Genomic DNA, 19,578 nt, shown 5'->3' with positions numbered 1-19,578 from the left:
TTTTTTTTCGGATGTAAGCATCAAAACAATGCACTACCATATTGCAACGCATCAAAGCAGTCAATCCAACACAGTCAAGAATAACTTAAAGAGGTTGCCACCGTTTAGTAAACTGTGGACTAGCTTTGGCTCTTCCTGCTGACTTGAATGGTGATGCTTCCCATTTGTCAGTTGATGGCCTTTCATTTTTAACCAGAAATTTGCACGCTGCTTTTCTGATGTTCACTGAAGTTTTCCGTCTCTTTTCCCCGTGTCACTTGAAATGTTTCCGTTTTGAATCGTTACCAAGTCGAGACACGTGAGGAAAAAATAAACGATCAGTTGTGGGTAGGGCTGGACGATATGGCCAAAATTGATATCACGATGGAGGCGCTTTTAGAGTGATAGAACTAGCGGTTTCTCCAGTAATGGCTGTAATCAAAGCAGCTCCGCTCATGAACGCTTCTTTATCAGATCAAATGAAAATGCCATCGAAACTTTTCTGAAGACAGTCGGTTCCCTTCACAGATACATTTATATAAAACACCCGCGACATTTTTTGATTTTGAAACGTGCAGTGCTCATGTTTATTCAACGAAGTCAAACGGCACAAATAAATCAATGTATGGGAAACACTGGTAATGTATATCGAAATATCGGAAATGTGTTTAAAAATCATATCACCGTTATTGAAAAAAATTATATCGCGATACATATTGATATTGAATTATTGTCCAGCCCTAGTTGTGGGACTATATTCAGTCATAAATCGCAAACCATTCATTGCTGAACTTTCTACCGTCCATTACTGGAAATGAAATGAAATTACTGGTTGATATGTCCCAATCTCAATAAAGTTTACACTCGCTTTTGGTCCGTGAATTAGATCTCGCTCGGGATGCGCGCTGTCTGTGGAGGTTTGGCCAGGACCGGTTCCAGAATTAAATCAACATGTTCCGTCCATTGCCAATCACTGCTATTTCGAGAGTGAATCCCGCATAAATATGCAAATGTCATTCCCGAAATTTTGCAGGGTGTAGCCTATGTGTCCGAAAAACGAAAGTTTCATACAAATTCTGAATGGATTATATCCTAGAAAGTGCGCAAAGCGCGCTCCCTTTATCACTAAAAAGCGTCACTCATCTTCGTTCATCGCGATCTTACAAAGTTCCGTTATAATCAATGAAGCTCTCTAAACTGCACAATGAATCTCTTATTTACATCGCATCTTCACATTAGTCATGAGATGATTCACGAACGTGCAAAACTGCACTTAAAAACTGCGGCGCTTTCAGCGGTGAGTGAATTCTGACAAAACTTTTTGATTGGCCATTGTGTTTAAGAAATCAACAGATAATGTCTGTGATTGGTTACATTGCTCAACGCTGCAAAAACACGTTGAGGGTATTTAGCGCTTGGCTAAGCGCTCCAATTGCAGCGGGGCCGACATCAGGGATTCCATGGCTAACAATTGGGGGAGGGGGGGCAATTGCCTTGAGTCGTTATGTCGATAAAATATAATTCAGTCATTTGCAAGTATTTAAGCATGTATATAGTATTGTAGACCAAGAAAAGATCCTGGAAAATTGCCAGAGTGCCTTCTGTGTGAACGTAAACACGTCCCGGGAACGATCCTGGGATGAGGACCTAGTAACATTGCCGGGATCAGTCCCGGAACGAGGCCGGTGTGAACAAAAGCCAGGACCAATGCCGTAAAGGGTGTGTCGTAGTGATGATGCACGTTATCATGCGACTCTTTTACCGGGTGGTTTGAAGGCACATCAATGTGCATGATGAAAAAATATGCGCAAACTGGAATGAAGCAGAGATCAGGGAGCTCCTCACTATCCGGGCTCAAGCTGAGATCGTTCACCAGCTTAGTGAAACGGTACTCGTAACATTACACGTCATATCCTAACGTCAAGTGTCTTTAAGGGATCTTTACGGAATGTGTGTGAACGCATGCACAGATTCCGGAAAATCACTGGCAGTGTGAATGAACCAAAATCAAACGATCCCAGGACAAATCACAGGACACATTATCCGAGTATTTTCCGGAATCTCTGTGTGGAAGGGATGTCATTCCCGAAACTTTGCAGGGTGTAGCCTATGTGTCTGAAAAATGAAAGTTTCATACAAATTCTGAATGGATTATATCCTAGAAAGTGCGCAAAGCGCGCTCCCTTTATCACTAAAAAGCGTCACTCATCTTCGTTCATCGCGATCTTACAAAGTTCCGTTATAATCAATGAAGCTCTCTAAACTGCACAATGAATCTCTTATTTACATCGCATCTTCACATTAGTCATGAGATGATTCACGAACGTGCAAAACTGCACTTAAAAACTGCGGCGCTTTCAGCGGTGAGTGAATTCTGACAAAACTTTTTGATTGGCCATTGTGTTTAAGAAATCAACAGATAATGTCTGTGATTGGTTACATTGCTCAACGCTGCAAAAACACGTTGAGGGTATTTAGCGCTTGGCTAAGCGCTCCAATTGCAGCGGGGCCGACATCAGGGATTCCATGGCTAACAATTGGGGGAGGGGGGGCAATTGCCTTGAGTCGTTATGTCGATAAAATATAATTCAGTCATTTGCAAGTATTTAAGCATGTATATAGTATTGTAGACCAAGAAAAGATCCTGGAAAATTGCCAGAGTGCCTTCTGTGTGAACGTAAACACGTCCCGGGAACGATCCTGGGATGAGGACCTAGTAACATTGCCGGGATCAGTCCCGGAACGAGGCCGGTGTGAACAAAAGCCAGGACCAATGCCGTAAAGGGTGTGTCGTAGTGATGATGCACGTTATCATGCGACTCTTTTACCGGGTGGTTTGAAGGCACATCAATGTGCATGATGAAAAAATATGCGCAAACTGGAATGAAGCAGAGATCAGGGAGCTCCTCACTATCCGGGCTCAAGCTGAGATCGTTCACCAGCTTAGTGAAACGGTACTCGTAACATTACACGTCATATCCTAACGTCAAGTGTCTTTAAGGGATCTTTACGGAATGTGTGTGAACGCATGCACAGATTCCGGAAAATCACTGGCAGTGTGAATGAACCAAAATCAAACGATCCCAGGACAAATCACAGGACACATTATCCGAGTATTTTCCGGAATCTCTGTGTGGAAGAGGCTTTAATATGTTTCTTTTGAATGACCCTCACTGTTTATTTCTGCTCATTGATTTTTAGTTGGTTCTGGGGGCCTGTGGTCACGCTGCAGGACTGTCTGGCTGCTTTTTTTGCAAGGGATGAACTAAAAGGTTTGATATTTTTTTCCCAGTCTCTCAAAATTAAAAATTTTGCTCTGAAACCGAAACTAATCAAAAGCTGATTGTGCTGTTTTGAGTCTCAGATCTAGAAAAAGATGAATATGGAAATATTTATGGAATTCTGTGTTAATATATAACATATCAGTGCTGTAATTCTTAATGGTTGTGCTTTTTTTTCAGGAGACAACATGTACAGCTGTGAAAAATGCAAGAAGTGAGTATGAACTTGTTGGAGGATGTATTGAAGATGATGGTTGCAGAAATTAAAGTGTTAATGTTGATTGTTTCAGGTTACGGAATGGAGTCAAATTCTGCAAAGTTCAGAGTTTGCCAGAGGTAGGAACACCGATGAGCTATTATGGTTTTTTTACAGGTTCAGGCGCCACATGATTATTTTCCAGATTTTGAAAAACATCAGATTTACATTAGCTTATAGGAAGTACACAAAATAATAAAAACACCACAAATGAAGTCCACAATGTCTTGGCCTTGTACCAAGTCTGCCTGAAAGGAAAACAAAACTTAGACCCTTGAGCAATAATAGTAATATAATGGGTAATAGGTTCTGGTGAGTCATCTGTTTTCTACATCCAGTGGATTTATGTTTGGAGAGAGACTAAGAATGCTTTCAAAATATAATATCTGCTGCCATCTGGTAAATTTGCTCAGGGACCTGTAATGGCAAGAGCAGCCATCTAATGGGAGTTGTTAGATCTGATGATTGTTCAGTACATCTGTGAAATGGCCAAAAGTATTTCACTGGACCACCATGATGGTAGTACTACGCAGTCATGCTGTAAAAACTGCCCAAGTAGTTATATTTTTATATGAACAGACATGGCAGGTTTTTGCTGTTTTTATTGTTGGAATCTGACAGCAAACTTTGATTTTCTGCTTTGTTAAAATTCTTTGTCTCTCAAACAGATTTTGTGCATTCACCTCAAGCGCTTCAGACACGAACTTATGTTCTCCACCAAAATCAGCACTCATGTGTCCTTCCCTTTGGAAGGCCTCGAAATGCAGCCCTTCCTGGCCAAGGACTGCTCCGCCCAGACCACCACCTACGACCTACTGTCAGTCATCTGTCACCACGGCACTGCCAGCAGTAAGTCTTTTAGACGAGGGACACGGTTATAAAAGTATTACGTCATGTATAGCAGTTACACATTGTAATATAAATTATTATTGTTCATATTAGTATATTATTTTTTAAAAAGTAATTATTTTTAAAATAAAAATGATTCATATTATTTTTAGGTATTGTTTATAAATAATTTATAAATAATTTTATGCAGAATATAATAAATGAATGTGATTTATTGTACATTACTATAAGAGATATGTAAGTGGTTTCAGGTGGTGAAGTTGTAGTCTTTTTGTGCCATTAATATTAATTCAATAATATAGCAAAAAACAGGAAAAACTAAGATGTGGCAGTGGGATCAGGAAAATGATCAATTCTGACTCAAACTCACATTGCATACTTGAGCGCCACATATTTAATGTGATTTTTGCTTTGTTCAAGGTGGCCACTATATTGCCTATTGTCGGAACGAGCTGAACCAGCAGTGGTACGAGTTTGATGACCAGAGCGTTACTGAGGTGTCTGAGTCCTGTGTTCAAAACACTGAGGCATATGTGCTCTTTTACAAGTAAGAACATACATAAACAGATATGAAGTACCAATATTTATTTATTACTCCTAACCCCTAATGCTATTAACCTCCCTGCCATATAAGCTTACAAATACAACCTATAAACTTATAACCATATAAATATTATCATATATTAAGTAACAATAAATTGATAATATCACTTCTAATATATATAAAAAGCAATAAGCAATAAATGTCAAAAATTGTATATTGTAATTTATTTTTAATGTATTAAAATTAATTACAATTAATAACTCATGACATTCCTCTTTCAAAATTTTTTTTGTGCTAACTGTGTTACGTTCAGAATGTTTTGGAGTTATTATTATTTTATTTTATTTTATTTTATATAACCTAAAATCAAACTGGGGTCCGGGAGCACCTAGTGCAGGGGTGTCCAAACCTGTTCCTGGAGGGCCACTGTCCTGCAGATTTCAGCTCCAACCCTATTGTTGAGCTTCACAAAATAGAAAGTGGCTGTAAGAAAAATAGCTAAAGCATTGAAAATTTCCACCATCAGGGCAATAATTAAGAAGTTCCAATCAACTAAAGATGTTACAAATCTGCCTGTGTCTATATTGACCTAAAACACAGTGAGGAGGAGAGTTTGAGTGGCCAAAGACTCTCCAAGGATCACAGCTGGAGAATTGCAGAGATTAGTTAAAAAAAAACTTTAAAAAATCAAACAGCCCCTACACCACCACATGTTGGGGAGCACCTAGTGCAGGGGTGTCCAAACCTGTTCCTGGAGGGCCACTGTCCTGCAGATTTCAGCTCCAACCCTATTGTTGAGCTTCACAAAATAGAAAGTGGCTGTAAGAAAAATAGCTAAAGCATTGAAAATTTCCACCATCAGGGCAATAATGAAGAAGTTCCAATCAACTAAAGATGTTACAAATCTGCCTGTGTCTATATTGACCTAAAACACAGTGAGGAGGAGAGTTTGAGTGGCCAAAGACTCTCCAAGGATCACAACTGGAGAATTGCAGAGATTAGTTAAAAAAAAACTTATAAAAATCAAACAGCCCCTACATCACCACATGTTGTTTCGGAGGGTTTCAAGAAAAATCTTCAAAAATCTTCCTCTTCACTCATCCAAAAACTAACTCCAGCATATTAAATTGTCAGACACGACTGGAACTTCAAACAGTACTGGCTTCTGTGGTCAGATGAAACTAAAAAAGAGCTTTTTGGGAGCAAACCCACCAGATGGGTTTAGTGCAAACAGGGATAAAAAGTACCCCAAGCCCATGGTTAAATATACTGCCGGATCTTTAAAGGGGACTTATTATGTAAAAATCACTTTTATAAGGTATTTGAACACAGTGTGTGAAAACAACCAGCCTATAGTGGTAAAAACCACCCACTCATTTTTTTATAATCCCAATAAATCATAAATAGTCTCTCCAAACGAGCGGTTCCAGATTTCTCCCTGGGTACAACGTCATCGTAGGGAAAAAGTCCCGCCCATTTGTGACGATCTCTGCCCGTTTAGCATACACACCGCCCTGAGTGAGAAGCAGCAGTCCACCATTACTGTTTTCTTGCTGTAGCTGCTGGAGATGCAATGTCAGCGCCAAAGAGGCATTACAAGTGTCGTGTTTCAGGATGCACCAACGAACATAGGAGTCTCCATAGACCGCTGAAGGAAATGTCCTGGAAAAAAACGGAAAAGTATTTTGAGCTAAAACTTCACATACACACTCTGGGGACATCAGAGACTTATTTTACATCTTGGAAAAAAGGGGCATAATAGGTCCCCTCTAAAGTTGTGGGCCTATTTTTCTGCACTGGATGTCTTTTTCAGATACATGGCATCATGGATTCTATCAATTACCAATAGATTAAAAATCTAAACCTGACTGCCTCTTAGAAATCTTATAATGGGCCGTGGTTGGATCTTCCATCAGGACAATTATCCAAACAAACATCAAAATCAACACAAAAATGTGTCACTGTGCACAAAGTGAAACTTCTGCCATGGCCGTCCCAGTTCCCTGACCTGATCCCTATAGAAAATGAGTGAGGTGAACTGAAGCTCTGATATTGGCATCATGGATCCTATCAAATACCAACAGATAAAAAATCTAAACCTAACTGCTTCTGTTAGAAATCTTATAATGGGCCGTGGTTGGATCTTCCATCAGGACAATTATCCAAACAAACATCAAAATCAACACAAAAATGTGGCACTGTGCACAAAGTGAAACTTCTGCCATGGCCGTCCCAGTTCCCTGACCTGATCCCTATAGAAAATGAGTGAGGTGAACTGAAGAGAAGAAGCACCAACATGGAGCTGTGAATCTGGAGAGATTCTGTATGAAGGAATGGTCTCTGATCTCTTGTCAGGTGTTCTCCAAACTCATCAGGCATTACAGGAGAATACTCAGAGCTGTTATCTTGGGATCTTCACTGAATTAGTGATGAACAAACAATGATTTAAGATGCATCTGTTCTTTTAGGCAGAAAAGCTCAAGGTTATGTTGAGCAGGACAAACGGCCTTGAGTCTGACTGTAAATCTCAGTGCTGTGGTGAAGCATGTGAGTTGACAGTTGCTAAATGGACTTGATGTCATGTGTGTGTGTGTGTGTGTGTGTGTGCAACAGGAAGAGTAACGACGAGACTCAGAAGGAGAGGCGGAAGGTGTCCAGTCTGCTCAACATGATGGAGCCAAGCCTCCTGCAGTTCTACATTTCTCGCCAGTGGCTGAACAAGTTCAAAACCTTCGCTGAGCCAGGACCCATCTCCAACCATGACTTCCTGTGTGCCCACGGAGGTGAGAACCACTCTTATTAAGATCTGGGCCTTTCCCACTTGACCATTATAAAGTATCTTATACACCACAGATAGGACTCCACACCAGATATAATTGCAGATTCTACCAGCATTACAGAGGTCAAGTGCCGCCACATCCTTTTCATTGATTATGTTTGTTTTTACTCTCTTCCTCTCCTTTCCACTTAAAAAGTGCAGTATGAGGGCAGTGAAAAAATGTGAATCTCTTAAGAAAGCATTTCAAAGCATTTTCGTCCCCTTGATGTGATTTGTTTGAACTGAGTCTAATGAATTTGAAGGAAAAGATCTGACAGAGGAACAAAGATACAAGAAGTTCCCTATGAATTATTTATAAATCTTCTTGCACGCTGTTTCATGTTGACTTTCAGGGTACAGATGCCCATTTTTGAGTAGATAAACAAATTATTTGGTGGTTAAAAATGATGACCTCTTGTTTTTCTTCTTCTCCAATAGGTGTTCCTCCAAATAAAGCCTCATTTATTGACGATCTGGTTATGATGCTTCCCCAAAATGTATGGGATCATCTGTATAGCAGGTAAGAGTTGTCACTGATCTTTTTATAACTTCCTTTGGAAGTTGAGCTTCTTATTAAATGCTAATTGTTGGCTCGTTGTTGAATAGGTACGGAGGCGGCCCCGCTGTCAATCACTTGTATGTCTGCCACACCTGCCAGAACGAGATCGAGAAGCTGGAGAAACGCCACAAGAATGAGCTGGACATGTTTGTTCGGGTAGGAGCCGCAATGGCATCGTAGATTAAAGGGTTAGTTCACCCAAAAATGAAAATTAGCCCATGAATTACTCGCCCTCAAGGCATCCTAGGTGTATATGACTTTCTTCTTTCAGGTCAGAGTTATATAAAAAATTGACTTTGATCTTCCAAGCTGTTTAATGGCGGTCAGGGGTGTTTACATTCATCAGTCCAAAAGAAGTGAAATAAAGCGCATCCATCTATAATAAAAAGTGTCTCACACGGCTCCAGGGGGTGAATAAAGACCTCTTGTAGCGAATCAATGCGTTTTTGTAAGAAAAATAAGCATATTTAAAACGTAATAATCAATTTAATCTAGCTTGTGCTCACTGTTGTAAACGGAAGCAGCTCCGGGTGGATGACGTAGGATTTTGCTAAAGTAAGGAAACTTTGCTTTCTTTGCTCCTGTAAACAAACGTTGGTTTTCACGAAACTCACCGGCGCATGCGTAACGCCGACATCTTACATCATCCTCCCGGAGCTGCTTCCGTGTACAACTGTTAGCACAAGCTAGATTAAAGTGATTATTACGTTTTGAATATTACAAAAACACATCGATTTGCTACAGAAGGCCTTTGTTCACCCCCCGGAGCCGTGTGAGGCACTTTTTATTATGGATGGATGCGCTTTATTTCACTTCTTTTGGACTGATGAACTGCAACACCCGCTGACTGCCATTAAACAGCTTGGAAGATCAAAGTCAATTTTTAATATAACTCCGATTGGATTCATCTGAAAGAAGGAAGTCATATACTCCTAGGATGGCTTGAGGGTGAGTAAATAATGGGCTAATTTTCATTTCTGGGTGAACTATCCCTTTAAAGGGACATGTAGAGTGAAAAGCGTCTCATTGTTTTGGGTTGGTCTAACGCCTAGACTGTTATCTGGCCTCTTAATGTGTGCACAAACACACACCCACCCCCTCCATCACCACCACCACAAACACCCTCTCAGAATGAGATCAGAAGTGTGACCCCTGCCCCTCCCCCCCAAATTGTGCTCATTATTAATGCATGAGGACAAAAGTACTTGATTTCAGCCAGAGATGCTTTGCTTAGTTCGAGTTGAGGCCAAATGACTGATAATATGGAATTTTAAGTAGTTATGTACCCGTATTAAAATCTTATACCAATAAGCCGATTAGGGCTACAACTAACAATTATTTTGATCATTCATTAGTCTGTGATTACTACTTTGATTAATCGGATAAGAAGAGTTTAATATAAAGCCTTCTTGGATTGTACACTTTTCCCACAGCAGCTCACAGTGACCTCTGCTATTTTTCATATGCGTTTTCTTCATAGAAATGCATTATTCCCTACTGTAAAGAGCTGTGATTGGTGAATGATTTCACTTCACAGTGCACAAACACGATTAATCAATCAAATTTGTTGTCCACTATTTCCATTATAGATTATTATCAATTTACAGCCATTACTACTTTGATTAATCGGATAAGAAGAGTTTAATATAAAGCCTTCTTGGATTGTACACTTTTCCCACAGCAGCTCACAGTGACCTCTGCTATTTTTCATATGCGTTTTCTTCATAGAAATGCATTATTCCCTACTGTAAAGAGCTGTGATTGGTGAATGATTTCACTTCACAGTGCACAAACACGATTAATCAATCAAATTTGTTGTCCACTATTTCCATTATAGATTATTATCAATTTGTTGTTACAGCACTGAAGCCGATAATTATTTTCTTGTTATGATTAATAACGTCTAAATATAGATGCATTCCTGGTGAACCCACCACTCGCACTACTTGTACTATAAAATGACTAACATGACTACAATGACTAACAATGACTAACTTTACATGAAGTGTTAGACTGTATAAAAAAACTCAAGTTGCGAGTGCAACGATCAAAGGTCTCTTGACTAGTGCATGTTCACATAGAAAAATGATAGAAAAGCAGCGCAGTAGAATGCAAAAACACGTTCTGTGTGAATGACCCTATAGGAAGCAGTCGCTATTGTAAGCCGTAGACAGCAATGTAGCTCACTAAGATTTGGAACAGAGCTTCTGTCTCAGTTTTTCATGTAATTGTTTGTTTGGCTGCAGTGAGGTAGGATGATATTTTACGAAGAAACACTCCGGTAATGGTATCTTTCTCTTTCTCTTCATGTGTTTTTTCTCTTTCCCCATCTCTTCTGTCCTTCATGTAGCTCAACAAGGCGTTTCAGGAGGAGGAGTCTCCTGTGGTGATATACTGTATCAGCATGCAATGGTTCCGGGAATGGGAAGGCTTTGTCAAAGGCAAGGACATTGGTAAGTAATTTCTCATCCCTGCTGCTGATACTTCTAAAGTATCTGAAAGTTTGAAATTGAATATTAGCATTATGTCCTGCGGTTACCATCTCTTCTGTCCTTCATGTAGCTCAACAAGGCGTTTCAGGAGGAGGAGTCTCCTGTGGTGATATACTGTATCAGCATGCAATGGTTCCGGGAATGGGAAGGCTTTGTCAAAGGCAAGGACATTGGTAAGTCATTTCTCATCCCTGCTGCTGATACTTCTAAAGTATCTGAAAGTTTGAAATTGAATATTAGCAATATGTCCTGCGGTTATTGATGACTAAGGAGTTCTTGAAGAATTTCATTATAGATTTTGTTTGCTTTTCACCTTTGTTTGGGGCATTTGGTGTGTTTTTGTTGATGGATGGTCTTGTGTTTTTCAGACCCATCAGGACCAATTGATAACTCCAAGATTGCTGTAAATAAAAATGGACACATCACATTAAAGCCAGGTATTTTTTTTTTTTTTACATTTGCCATGTCTTTTAAAGTTACCATAAAACAGAAATCATAACCCATTTTACTTCCTCAATATGGTGTATTACCAAGCTAAAGTTCCTCATAATATTTTTAAAGTTAAATAACATGAAGTTAAGTCATTTTTGATTGAACTGTCCTTTTAGGAAAGTAAATCAGGTCAATATTAGCTTTATGTTTCAATTATAGGTGCACAATAATGGTTAAACTGATCACGATTATTTTGCTTTCACATAAGCACAAATCAACAAGGGCATGTTAACTCATACGCAGGGTTTATTTTGCCACAATCTAGTTTCCTGATTTATTATATCCATCATGAACGTTGAAGCAACTGTATGTAGTTTTGTATATTGTGCATATTGTGTGAAAGAACCAAAAGCCATTTGTCTTATTAGATGTTAGTTTACTATCAGAATGATTTTGAAATGAATATTTCAAGGTAAAAAAAACAACAACTTACATAGCAGTTGCTTTAACACACTCTTTACAAAACCTTGAGAAGCTTCTCTCAAAAGCTAAAACCGTAAAATTCGTATTATTAAAATAATTCCAAATCCTATTAAAGGGATAGTTCAACTAAAAATGAAAATTGTCATAACTTACTCAACCCTCAAGTTGTTCTAAACCTGTACAACTTTCTTTGTCTGTTGAACTCAGAAGAAGATATTTTGAAGAATGTTGGTAACCAAACAGTTGACGGTAGCCATCGACTTCCATAGTATTTTTTCCCATACTAATGGAAGTCAATGGGTACCGTCAGCTGTTTGGTTACCAACATTCTTCAAAATCCAAGTTCTGATTGGGGTTTTAAGCTCTTAATATTTAAATGCTTGTGGAGACAAGATAAGTAACAAAAAAACAGCTTGCCAATATTGCGTTTTTATGCTTAATTAATCAAGAGAAGCAGAAATCATGATTAAAATATGATTAATCGTGCAGCCCTACATTCAGTAGTGTACTTGTTTCAGATACATCATTAACACATTTGCTCAAAAAACATGCGTTTTGCGTCTTCTCTGCTTTAACAGGTGCTGATTCAGGTCAGATATCTGAAGAGACCTGGAACTTCCTCCATTCCATCTACGGAGGAGGGCCAGTGGTGACCGTGCGGCCCAGTGTCAGCCATCAGGAGGCCGAAACTTCTCAAGCAGAGGAGAAGATCGAAGTGGAGACGCGTTCAGTGTAGTTTTGCTGAGATGCTGCTAGACCACAAGGGGACCTAGAAACACTTATTATTTTGCACTTCACTTTTGTTTTCAAGCGTTCAAGTAAAGGACCTGCAGCTTCACCTCAGCATACACATCTCTGCCACACTCTCTATACCCTTTATGACTGTTCTTTATAGCAGATGGATGGATTAAACATCCTCCAGTGTGCTTTCTTTGTATATAACATACATATCCACTTCCTTTTGACACTAGACACCAAGTAGACTTAAGGCACATTTTCACAGTCCATTAATGCATTTGATTTCTATGTGCAGCTGCGTTCATGACAGATTTTGCTTCGCCCAAGCCAAATAGAACATGATTTGTGTACACCGAAAATGAATTCCACTGCATCTAGATATTTTTGAGGTACTGCCTCAATTAAGAAAATGAAAGAACATGTTGTCTTAGTGGATGAAATCTTCATGTTTTGGGTATGAAGGGATACTAAATGCTACGTAGTCTCAGGAAAGAACTTTTTTTTTTTTTTTTTTGCACTGTACTGTAGATTCAAAAGCGTGCACGCTTCAGCTCTGATGCTCGATATGTATTTGAATGTACTAGTACTTAAAGAACACGTTTCTGCACTAAATGTTATTTATTCCAGAGGGGTATGATCATTCTGGCATTCATGAACGTTTTCTTTGTTCGAAAATGATTCGACAAGCTAAATCTAAGCAGAATGCACGCTAATAGGAATGATGTGGCACGTTACGCTGGCAAGAAAATCGATTCCTCATTTCTATTTGTGCTGCATAGCTGTGCCGCTGGGTTGCATGGAGATGCAAACAATTTGAACACATCCATGGCTGTCTTGTTTAAAAATGCTATGTAAAAGGAAATCCGATCAATTAAATCCTGCTGCCTCATGTGTACATTCAAGGCATTATTTAATGTATAGAAGGATGTGAAGTCATTTGTCAATATTAATTGTCCGCAGAGATGAAAGCTGTATCTGAGTGGCTACTATTAAATCCTAAACTTATGCTGTCGATATCTGTCATCATTCTTATGATCTGAAACTTAAGAAATTGATATTTGTTAAATTGCTCTGTAAATGGATATACTTCACAAAAACACAAAATCAAATAAGAAAATAAGAAAAGACATTTTTTGGACATTTTGATGTTATTTTCAGGACAAATATAAGCACATTTCCACCCAAGTGCTCATTACAGTAATGCATATAGACATTTTATTTTTGTGATTTTTAAGTTGGCATGAAGGTATTAAAATAAAAATGACTACCAAATATAAACTAATTTTTATTTATTTAACATAATTTATCATTTTCTATGTTTGGTTTTGGGGTGAAATATGACCAGGATATGTTTTTTTGCAAGATTCAGTTGTAGAAGAGGGTTTTTTCAATTCTTTACATGCCACAAACTCACAAAATTAATGATCCCTGTGCAAGAGACCCCTATCCTAAAATTTAAATTCCATATATATATATATATGTATATTTATACTGTAGAAATTGATATTATAAACATGCCAAAATATTGTTTGGAAAATATTTAGTTTTAATCAAATTACATTTATTTTCTATTCATTATAGTACTGTATTGTTAATATTATTTTACTTGAATATATATATATAAATTTAAAAAAAATCTTATTTATTTATTTTTTTCTAACATTCCCATTGACCCCTTAGCACACCCTGGGGTCTCCGTTTTAAAACCCCCTTGTAGAAAATGCTTGACCTGTAAGACAGTGTCATCACTGTTACTATATTTCAAGGCATTCTTTTGACTGTGAGTTTAATTAATCGACCTCAACTTGACATAAAATTAAAGTAGTTTACTGAGCCCTAAATAGCATTGGTGCAATCTAGCCGTTATTTCCACTCGCGTAGACAGATCAATAGGACACAATAGTGCATTCTTCAGTACAATATGCTGCTCATCATCAGGCTGAAATGGTCGGTCGGATCAGGGCTGACAGCAGAGCTCTTGAGAGCCGGTCATCATGAAAGGAGCGAGCGTGTGGGCCGCGGCTGCTGTCCTGTACAGTATCGCAGTGAGCGGGATTGTGGGATTCACATTCACAGCAGCACCGAGGGAGAAAAAAAACATGGCGGCTGCCGAATGTGCAGCAAACGATTTGCGGAAGTGAGGTAAGTGTAATTCTGTAGCTTCATAAACCCTTTTACATTGAATTACCCGTCACTCAAGTCCAATTCCCCGACTTTATCTCGAAGTTAAAGCAGACTCTGGTTCAGGAACCGCTCCGGCTCTAAGGGTTCGAGCGGCAAAGTTGTTGCGGCTGATCAATAGTGTATGTTCACGCTGCCCCCGCTCCTCTGCACTGTTACAAGCTAGCCTGTTAGCTTCCACATTTAGGCCCTTTTATCTCCAAAAGTAATTTACTCACTTGCTCTGCTACTTGCGTTTATTTGACACGGGGAAACAACTAATTTTCCGTTCGCTAACAAGGGTTATGAATGTGCGTTAAATAGGGTGCGCCAAATTCGTTAGCATTAGCATGCTAAATGTATCATCTTTATTAGCGCTCTTAGCCAAAAATGCTAATTAGTGACTGAGTTGTGGAAAAAAGAACCCGAATTGTTTGTTTCTCGTTGTTGCGTGGCCATTTACACGATAAATATATTGTATTAATTGTAGCGCAAAATGAGTGCAATTGCGCATCCTGTGAATGCAGTAGTTAGCAGGTGAGCTAATAAAACCCTGCGGACACATTTGTTTTGTTCAGTTAAACGGTTAGTTGTGTCTTAAAATCATTGTTTAAAACCTGTTTTATGAAATGCATGAAGCAGACGTGTTGCATTAGGATATTAATTCAGAAGGTGAGCTCCGCTCAGAAGTCGCCGGAGCTGGAGAAACTTGCACACGGGTGTTTGGGACGCAGCCGGGGGCTGCACATCATGCCGAACCGCGGATGCGGTGTTGCCGGAGAGGCCCGTTAAATGCAATCGAAGGAGAAAATGTTACTTCTCACGACTGTGCTAGATAAATAACGGCGAGTTAATAATCTGCAGTAGTGCTTAAGACAGTGTGTCCGATTTATGAAGGCGAACCCGTTTCCGGGGAAAACAGCACATTCTGACAACAGGTTTTTTTTTAATGAGGGTTTATCATTTTTCAAGCACGGAGCCAAACTGGGTTCTCTGAAACCACCGCGACGAGCAATTTAGAGAACATGCAGAGGGCGAGTGCTTTTCTCCGCGTTGTCATTTGGACTGGGTTGGAGTGTTTTCTGATAGTTCATTGGCGAGCACGTGTCAATTTAAAGTTCTTCGCCACGCGCGCGAGCTCTACGATTATTCAGGAAGTTTTAAATTCGTAACGCGTGCGGCGCAAAGCGCGAGCAGAATAGCAACGTCATATTTCAGGTCTATAAAAGCAGTCTGCGCGAGTTTGGGGGCAGCTGGCGGTGATCCACCATTCTGGGATGAGCTTCTGTTGGCACCTGCCAGTGGCTGAGGTAGTAGTGTCTGTTCTGGGTCTTCTTTACACAAGGTGTGATATAGGACAAAATCTGTCGTTTATAATCTTTCCATGGCTTCTTTGATTAATTGGATGCAAAAACAATAATCCAAAAACAACCATTTTAATAATACATTTTAATCATCCTGTCAAATGTTGTTCTCAAAACAATATGCCGTTTAAGGGCAATGAAAACAAATAGTGAATGTAGCTATGTAGGCTGTGCAAACATTATGTGCAAAAAAAGGTTAAAATTGAAACTGAAATGTGAAAGTTATAGTCACTCAATTAAAAATGATAAAGAAAAACAAAAGCACAGACTTTAACTGGTGCAAGGTAGGAAGAATGCACATTAACACATGTGAACATATTACATTTATACTCCATTACAGTAGACCCTTTACTGTCACTGGTCTCAAAAAATAAATACAATTATGTTTGTTAAATTGAGGATTTTAATGTTATGTTTAATGCCTAACAAGAAATAGTTTGGAAAAATTTTAATTTGTGCTCATTGCCCATTAAACAGCACACACATCGCCTGATAGGGCAAACTGCTCTATATGCTTTTGTTGAAGCACTTAATATGGCTTATTCTGACATTTAGGACAACTTAGGTTGTGCACTTTTCCCGCAACAGGTCAGTTTATGTTCTTCGTTTTTTTTCCCCCCAGACGCGTTTTGTCGAATTGTTTTATTCACTGCTGTGACTTGACTGGCAGATGTTTTCTTTGCATAGTGCAGACTTGATTAATAAAAAATAAGTAACAAAAAATGATCAGTTATCGTTTTTATTAATTAGTTGTTGCCGCCCTAAAAATTAATTATTAGTAAATGAATTGCAGCATGTTTCCATATAGAGTTTATTGTACAGTTTCTCCTGGTTGAGGCATTATGCATCACCAATGTCTTACTGAGTAACTGTAGGGCATAGCTAATGTCCATCTGCAGGCTTATAACGATATTAAAGCAATAGTTAATTCTGAAATTAAAATCTTGTCATTATGCTGTCATTCACTAAAGACCTTAGCTTAAATCTTATTTACCTTCATGTTCACATTCAAAATTGGTGCATTTTTATGTGCTTTGCCAGCATTGACGTCATTGATGTGTTGTAAACGAATGAGACAAGCCATTGGATCTTGAATTAAATTCAGTCCAAGTAGGGAAGACTTGGAATATAGAGCACAAGTCATATAGACTACTTTGTTAATTATTTTTTAGTATCCCCTCCAAAAGATGAACAGCACACTGGTTTGGAACAATATGAGGATGGGTACATAATATGTGAATTACTCTTTCTGCTTTTAACTGTCCAGTTTTGTCTGTGGACAATGCCAGACGGCATGAAGCATCTCCATTGGCTGTCATAGGAACAATAAGAGCTTCTGCACAGATGGGCTGCTGGGGTCTGAGTGATTCCACTAATTGTGTGTTTAGTGTTAACTAAAGCAGGCTGTAAATCCAAAGATTCTGGTTCTGTTAAAACTAAACAAGGTCAAAATTGACATCTCCATTTGTAATTTATTATTTTTAAGATTTAGAGTTCAAATGTTCATGTATTAGCTGATTTTATTCCATAAAGATTGATATGTTTTGGCTGATAATGCTATTTAAAGGGACTAAATTAATCATAACTCAATTGAGAACAGAACCGGTGTGACACAAATTCACCCCCCCCCCCTTTTTTTTGCACTGGAGGTTCCTGTCACTAAGACAAATTCACACTTGACAATAAAGCTATTTCTGATTCTGATATAGAGTGCTGTAGTGATGATGTATTTTCGTAGTCCAACACAGAAGTTAACACCACCCTTGTTTCTTTAACAAAAACCCAGTAAGAATAATACAGGATAAATACAATCGCCAGAAGTAAAAAGCTAAACATAGAATGCAAACAAACTAGGCCTACACCACGATCACGTGACTTCAATGTCACAGTCACTAAGCTTTAAAATAAAACATTAAAAAAATATCTGAAAGTTTGAGTTAGAAAAGTTTGCGTTTCCAACTGTGAGTGTCCATATATTAAAAATAAATAAACAATTAATTTTGTGATACCAGAAGATTCAATATTCTAATTTGGTATGTTCTTTAATTAAAACAATAGAGCGGAAAAATGAACATTAATTCATTTTACATCTATCTTGATTTTATTTGTGTTTTTAGCATTTACATTTTTTTTTCAATATAATTAAACAGTTTTAAGTCTTTCTGTGGCCCTCTAAGTTTGCTGAGGCCCCTGCTTGAAAACCACTGCTTTAATAAATTTGATCCTAGTGAATTTTCTTATGTTCATGGCATGAATTGCCTTCAGCATGTTACATCAACCATTGTGCACTGTTATTTAAGGTTTTACTCCATATATCAAGACAAGCAACCTAACCTTCACTTACTCATATTTGAGTTTCCAGATAACCTCATTATGCACAAATGACTCATGTCAGAAGGGTTGTAGCATGTGTGATGACATTAGTGGTGACTCCTCCATTAGCAAGAGCTCATTTTACGATTATGATGACTAGAGCCCGACCGATATATCGTTTAGCCGATATGAGCCTGTCGCCGATATATCGGTATCGGCAATTATGCTGCCGATATGAAATTTTTTTTTACAGAACATATAACGCAGATTAAATGCTTCTGAATGGTGTAATTACTTAGTTTATCCAGCATAGCGCGCTCCATTGTTTGCTACTGGCGACCCAGGTCAGTGTAGTGTAGAGATGCGCGGATGAGCTCAAACTTCACCCGAGTCCGCTGCTTCAAATTATCTGCCCGCCACCCACCTGCACCTATATTTGATCGTCACATTACAATGATTCTAATTCTTAGTTTTGCATGATGATATCATGATTGAATGGCTCATTTTTAACAGCAGATTCAGTGACGTTAGAGACTAGAGCTGATCTGCGCATCACGGCACGTGTCTGCGGTGCATTAAAGCCTGTGTTACGGCCACTCAGTCAGTTGTGGTGTTTATATCGGTCAGTTTTGATATTGTGGCAAGCGCCATAATTCTATTGTATTTTGTCACGCCGAGCCGCTCGCGTCTGGTATAGAATAGAACCCATTATAATCAGTGATGTTGTCTACACTGGATGCAATAAACTGATGCCTCGTTCTATTTATGACGTGCTGACACAGTTCAAATGATTTTCAACGGTCGCTTTGTCGCGTCCTGCTGCGGCGTGGACACGGTGTCAGCATAGTTTGTCAGTACAGTCAGTAACGTAGCAGATTGAAAAGTTAGTATCTTTCTGCAGTCCAGTAGACGGCAGTGTGGTGGTGACATGAGTCTGTTGAATGGTGATTTAACGCTACGTTGTCACCTAGTTGGAGAGACTCAATGCTAAGTAAATAAACAACAATGCCCCGGTCTTTTACTCTCACAATGAGCTTATCATATTCGTTTGCTACATTAGTAGGGCCCTATGATTTCCGCGATGCAGAAAACATGGACGGAATCGCGGAATCCAGTCATAAAAACGGAATTTACTGTATAACGCATAATTTCATAGAATTTCTCTTATTTTTGATGAAGAAATAAAAAACAGGTCAGTACACTTGAATCAAATCGCGATATAGACTAGTGTCTGTGAATATTAAACTGCAAAAAGACGATTTAAATACGAATGTCCTGCATGTTCATTGGATTACCAGAAAATACATAAC

The 19,578-nt window shown here is 38.7% G+C and overlaps 2 protein-coding genes across 3 annotated transcripts in view; both read left to right on the top strand.

Moving 5' to 3' along the window:
• LOC107751869 (ubiquitin carboxyl-terminal hydrolase 33-like) overlaps positions 1 to 13,463 on the top strand; it is a 34,661-nt gene extending 21,198 nt beyond the window's left edge. Inside the window, exons 13-23 of the mRNA XM_016567637.1 lie at positions 3,181 to 3,251; positions 3,441 to 3,474; positions 3,551 to 3,596; positions 4,185 to 4,365; positions 4,786 to 4,912; positions 7,523 to 7,692; positions 8,166 to 8,247; positions 8,334 to 8,442; positions 10,637 to 10,739; positions 11,147 to 11,215; positions 12,272 to 13,463. Coding sequence (XP_016423123.1) covers positions 3,181 to 3,251; positions 3,441 to 3,474; positions 3,551 to 3,596; positions 4,185 to 4,365; positions 4,786 to 4,912; positions 7,523 to 7,692; positions 8,166 to 8,247; positions 8,334 to 8,442; positions 10,637 to 10,739; positions 11,147 to 11,215; positions 12,272 to 12,429 — 1,150 coding nt within the window. The 3' untranslated portion in view covers positions 12,430 to 13,463. The remainder of the gene's footprint in view (positions 1 to 3,180; positions 3,252 to 3,440; positions 3,475 to 3,550; positions 3,597 to 4,184; positions 4,366 to 4,785; positions 4,913 to 7,522; positions 7,693 to 8,165; positions 8,248 to 8,333; positions 8,443 to 10,636; positions 10,740 to 11,146; positions 11,216 to 12,271) is intronic.
• Positions 13,464 to 14,339: 876 nt separating this feature from the next.
• The window catches only part of LOC107751868 (ZZ-type zinc finger-containing protein 3), a 39,966-nt gene continuing 34,727 nt past the window's right edge, over positions 14,340 to 19,578 (top strand). For both annotated transcript variants that reach the window (XM_016567635.1, XM_016567636.1), the window contains exon 1: positions 14,340 to 14,573. The gene's annotated coding sequence lies outside the window, so the exon portion shown is untranslated. The remainder of the gene's footprint in view (positions 14,574 to 19,578) is intronic.

This window comes from Sinocyclocheilus rhinocerous, unplaced genomic scaffold (assembly GCF_001515625.1).
Source record: "Sinocyclocheilus rhinocerous isolate Xijiao unplaced genomic scaffold, SAMN03320098_v1.1 scaffold351, whole genome shotgun sequence".
Lineage (NCBI taxonomy): Eukaryota > Metazoa > Chordata > Actinopteri > Cypriniformes > Cyprinidae > Sinocyclocheilus > Sinocyclocheilus rhinocerous.
The sequence above is the reverse complement of the archived record's forward strand: the minus strand, read 5'-3'. Positions and strand labels throughout refer to the sequence as shown.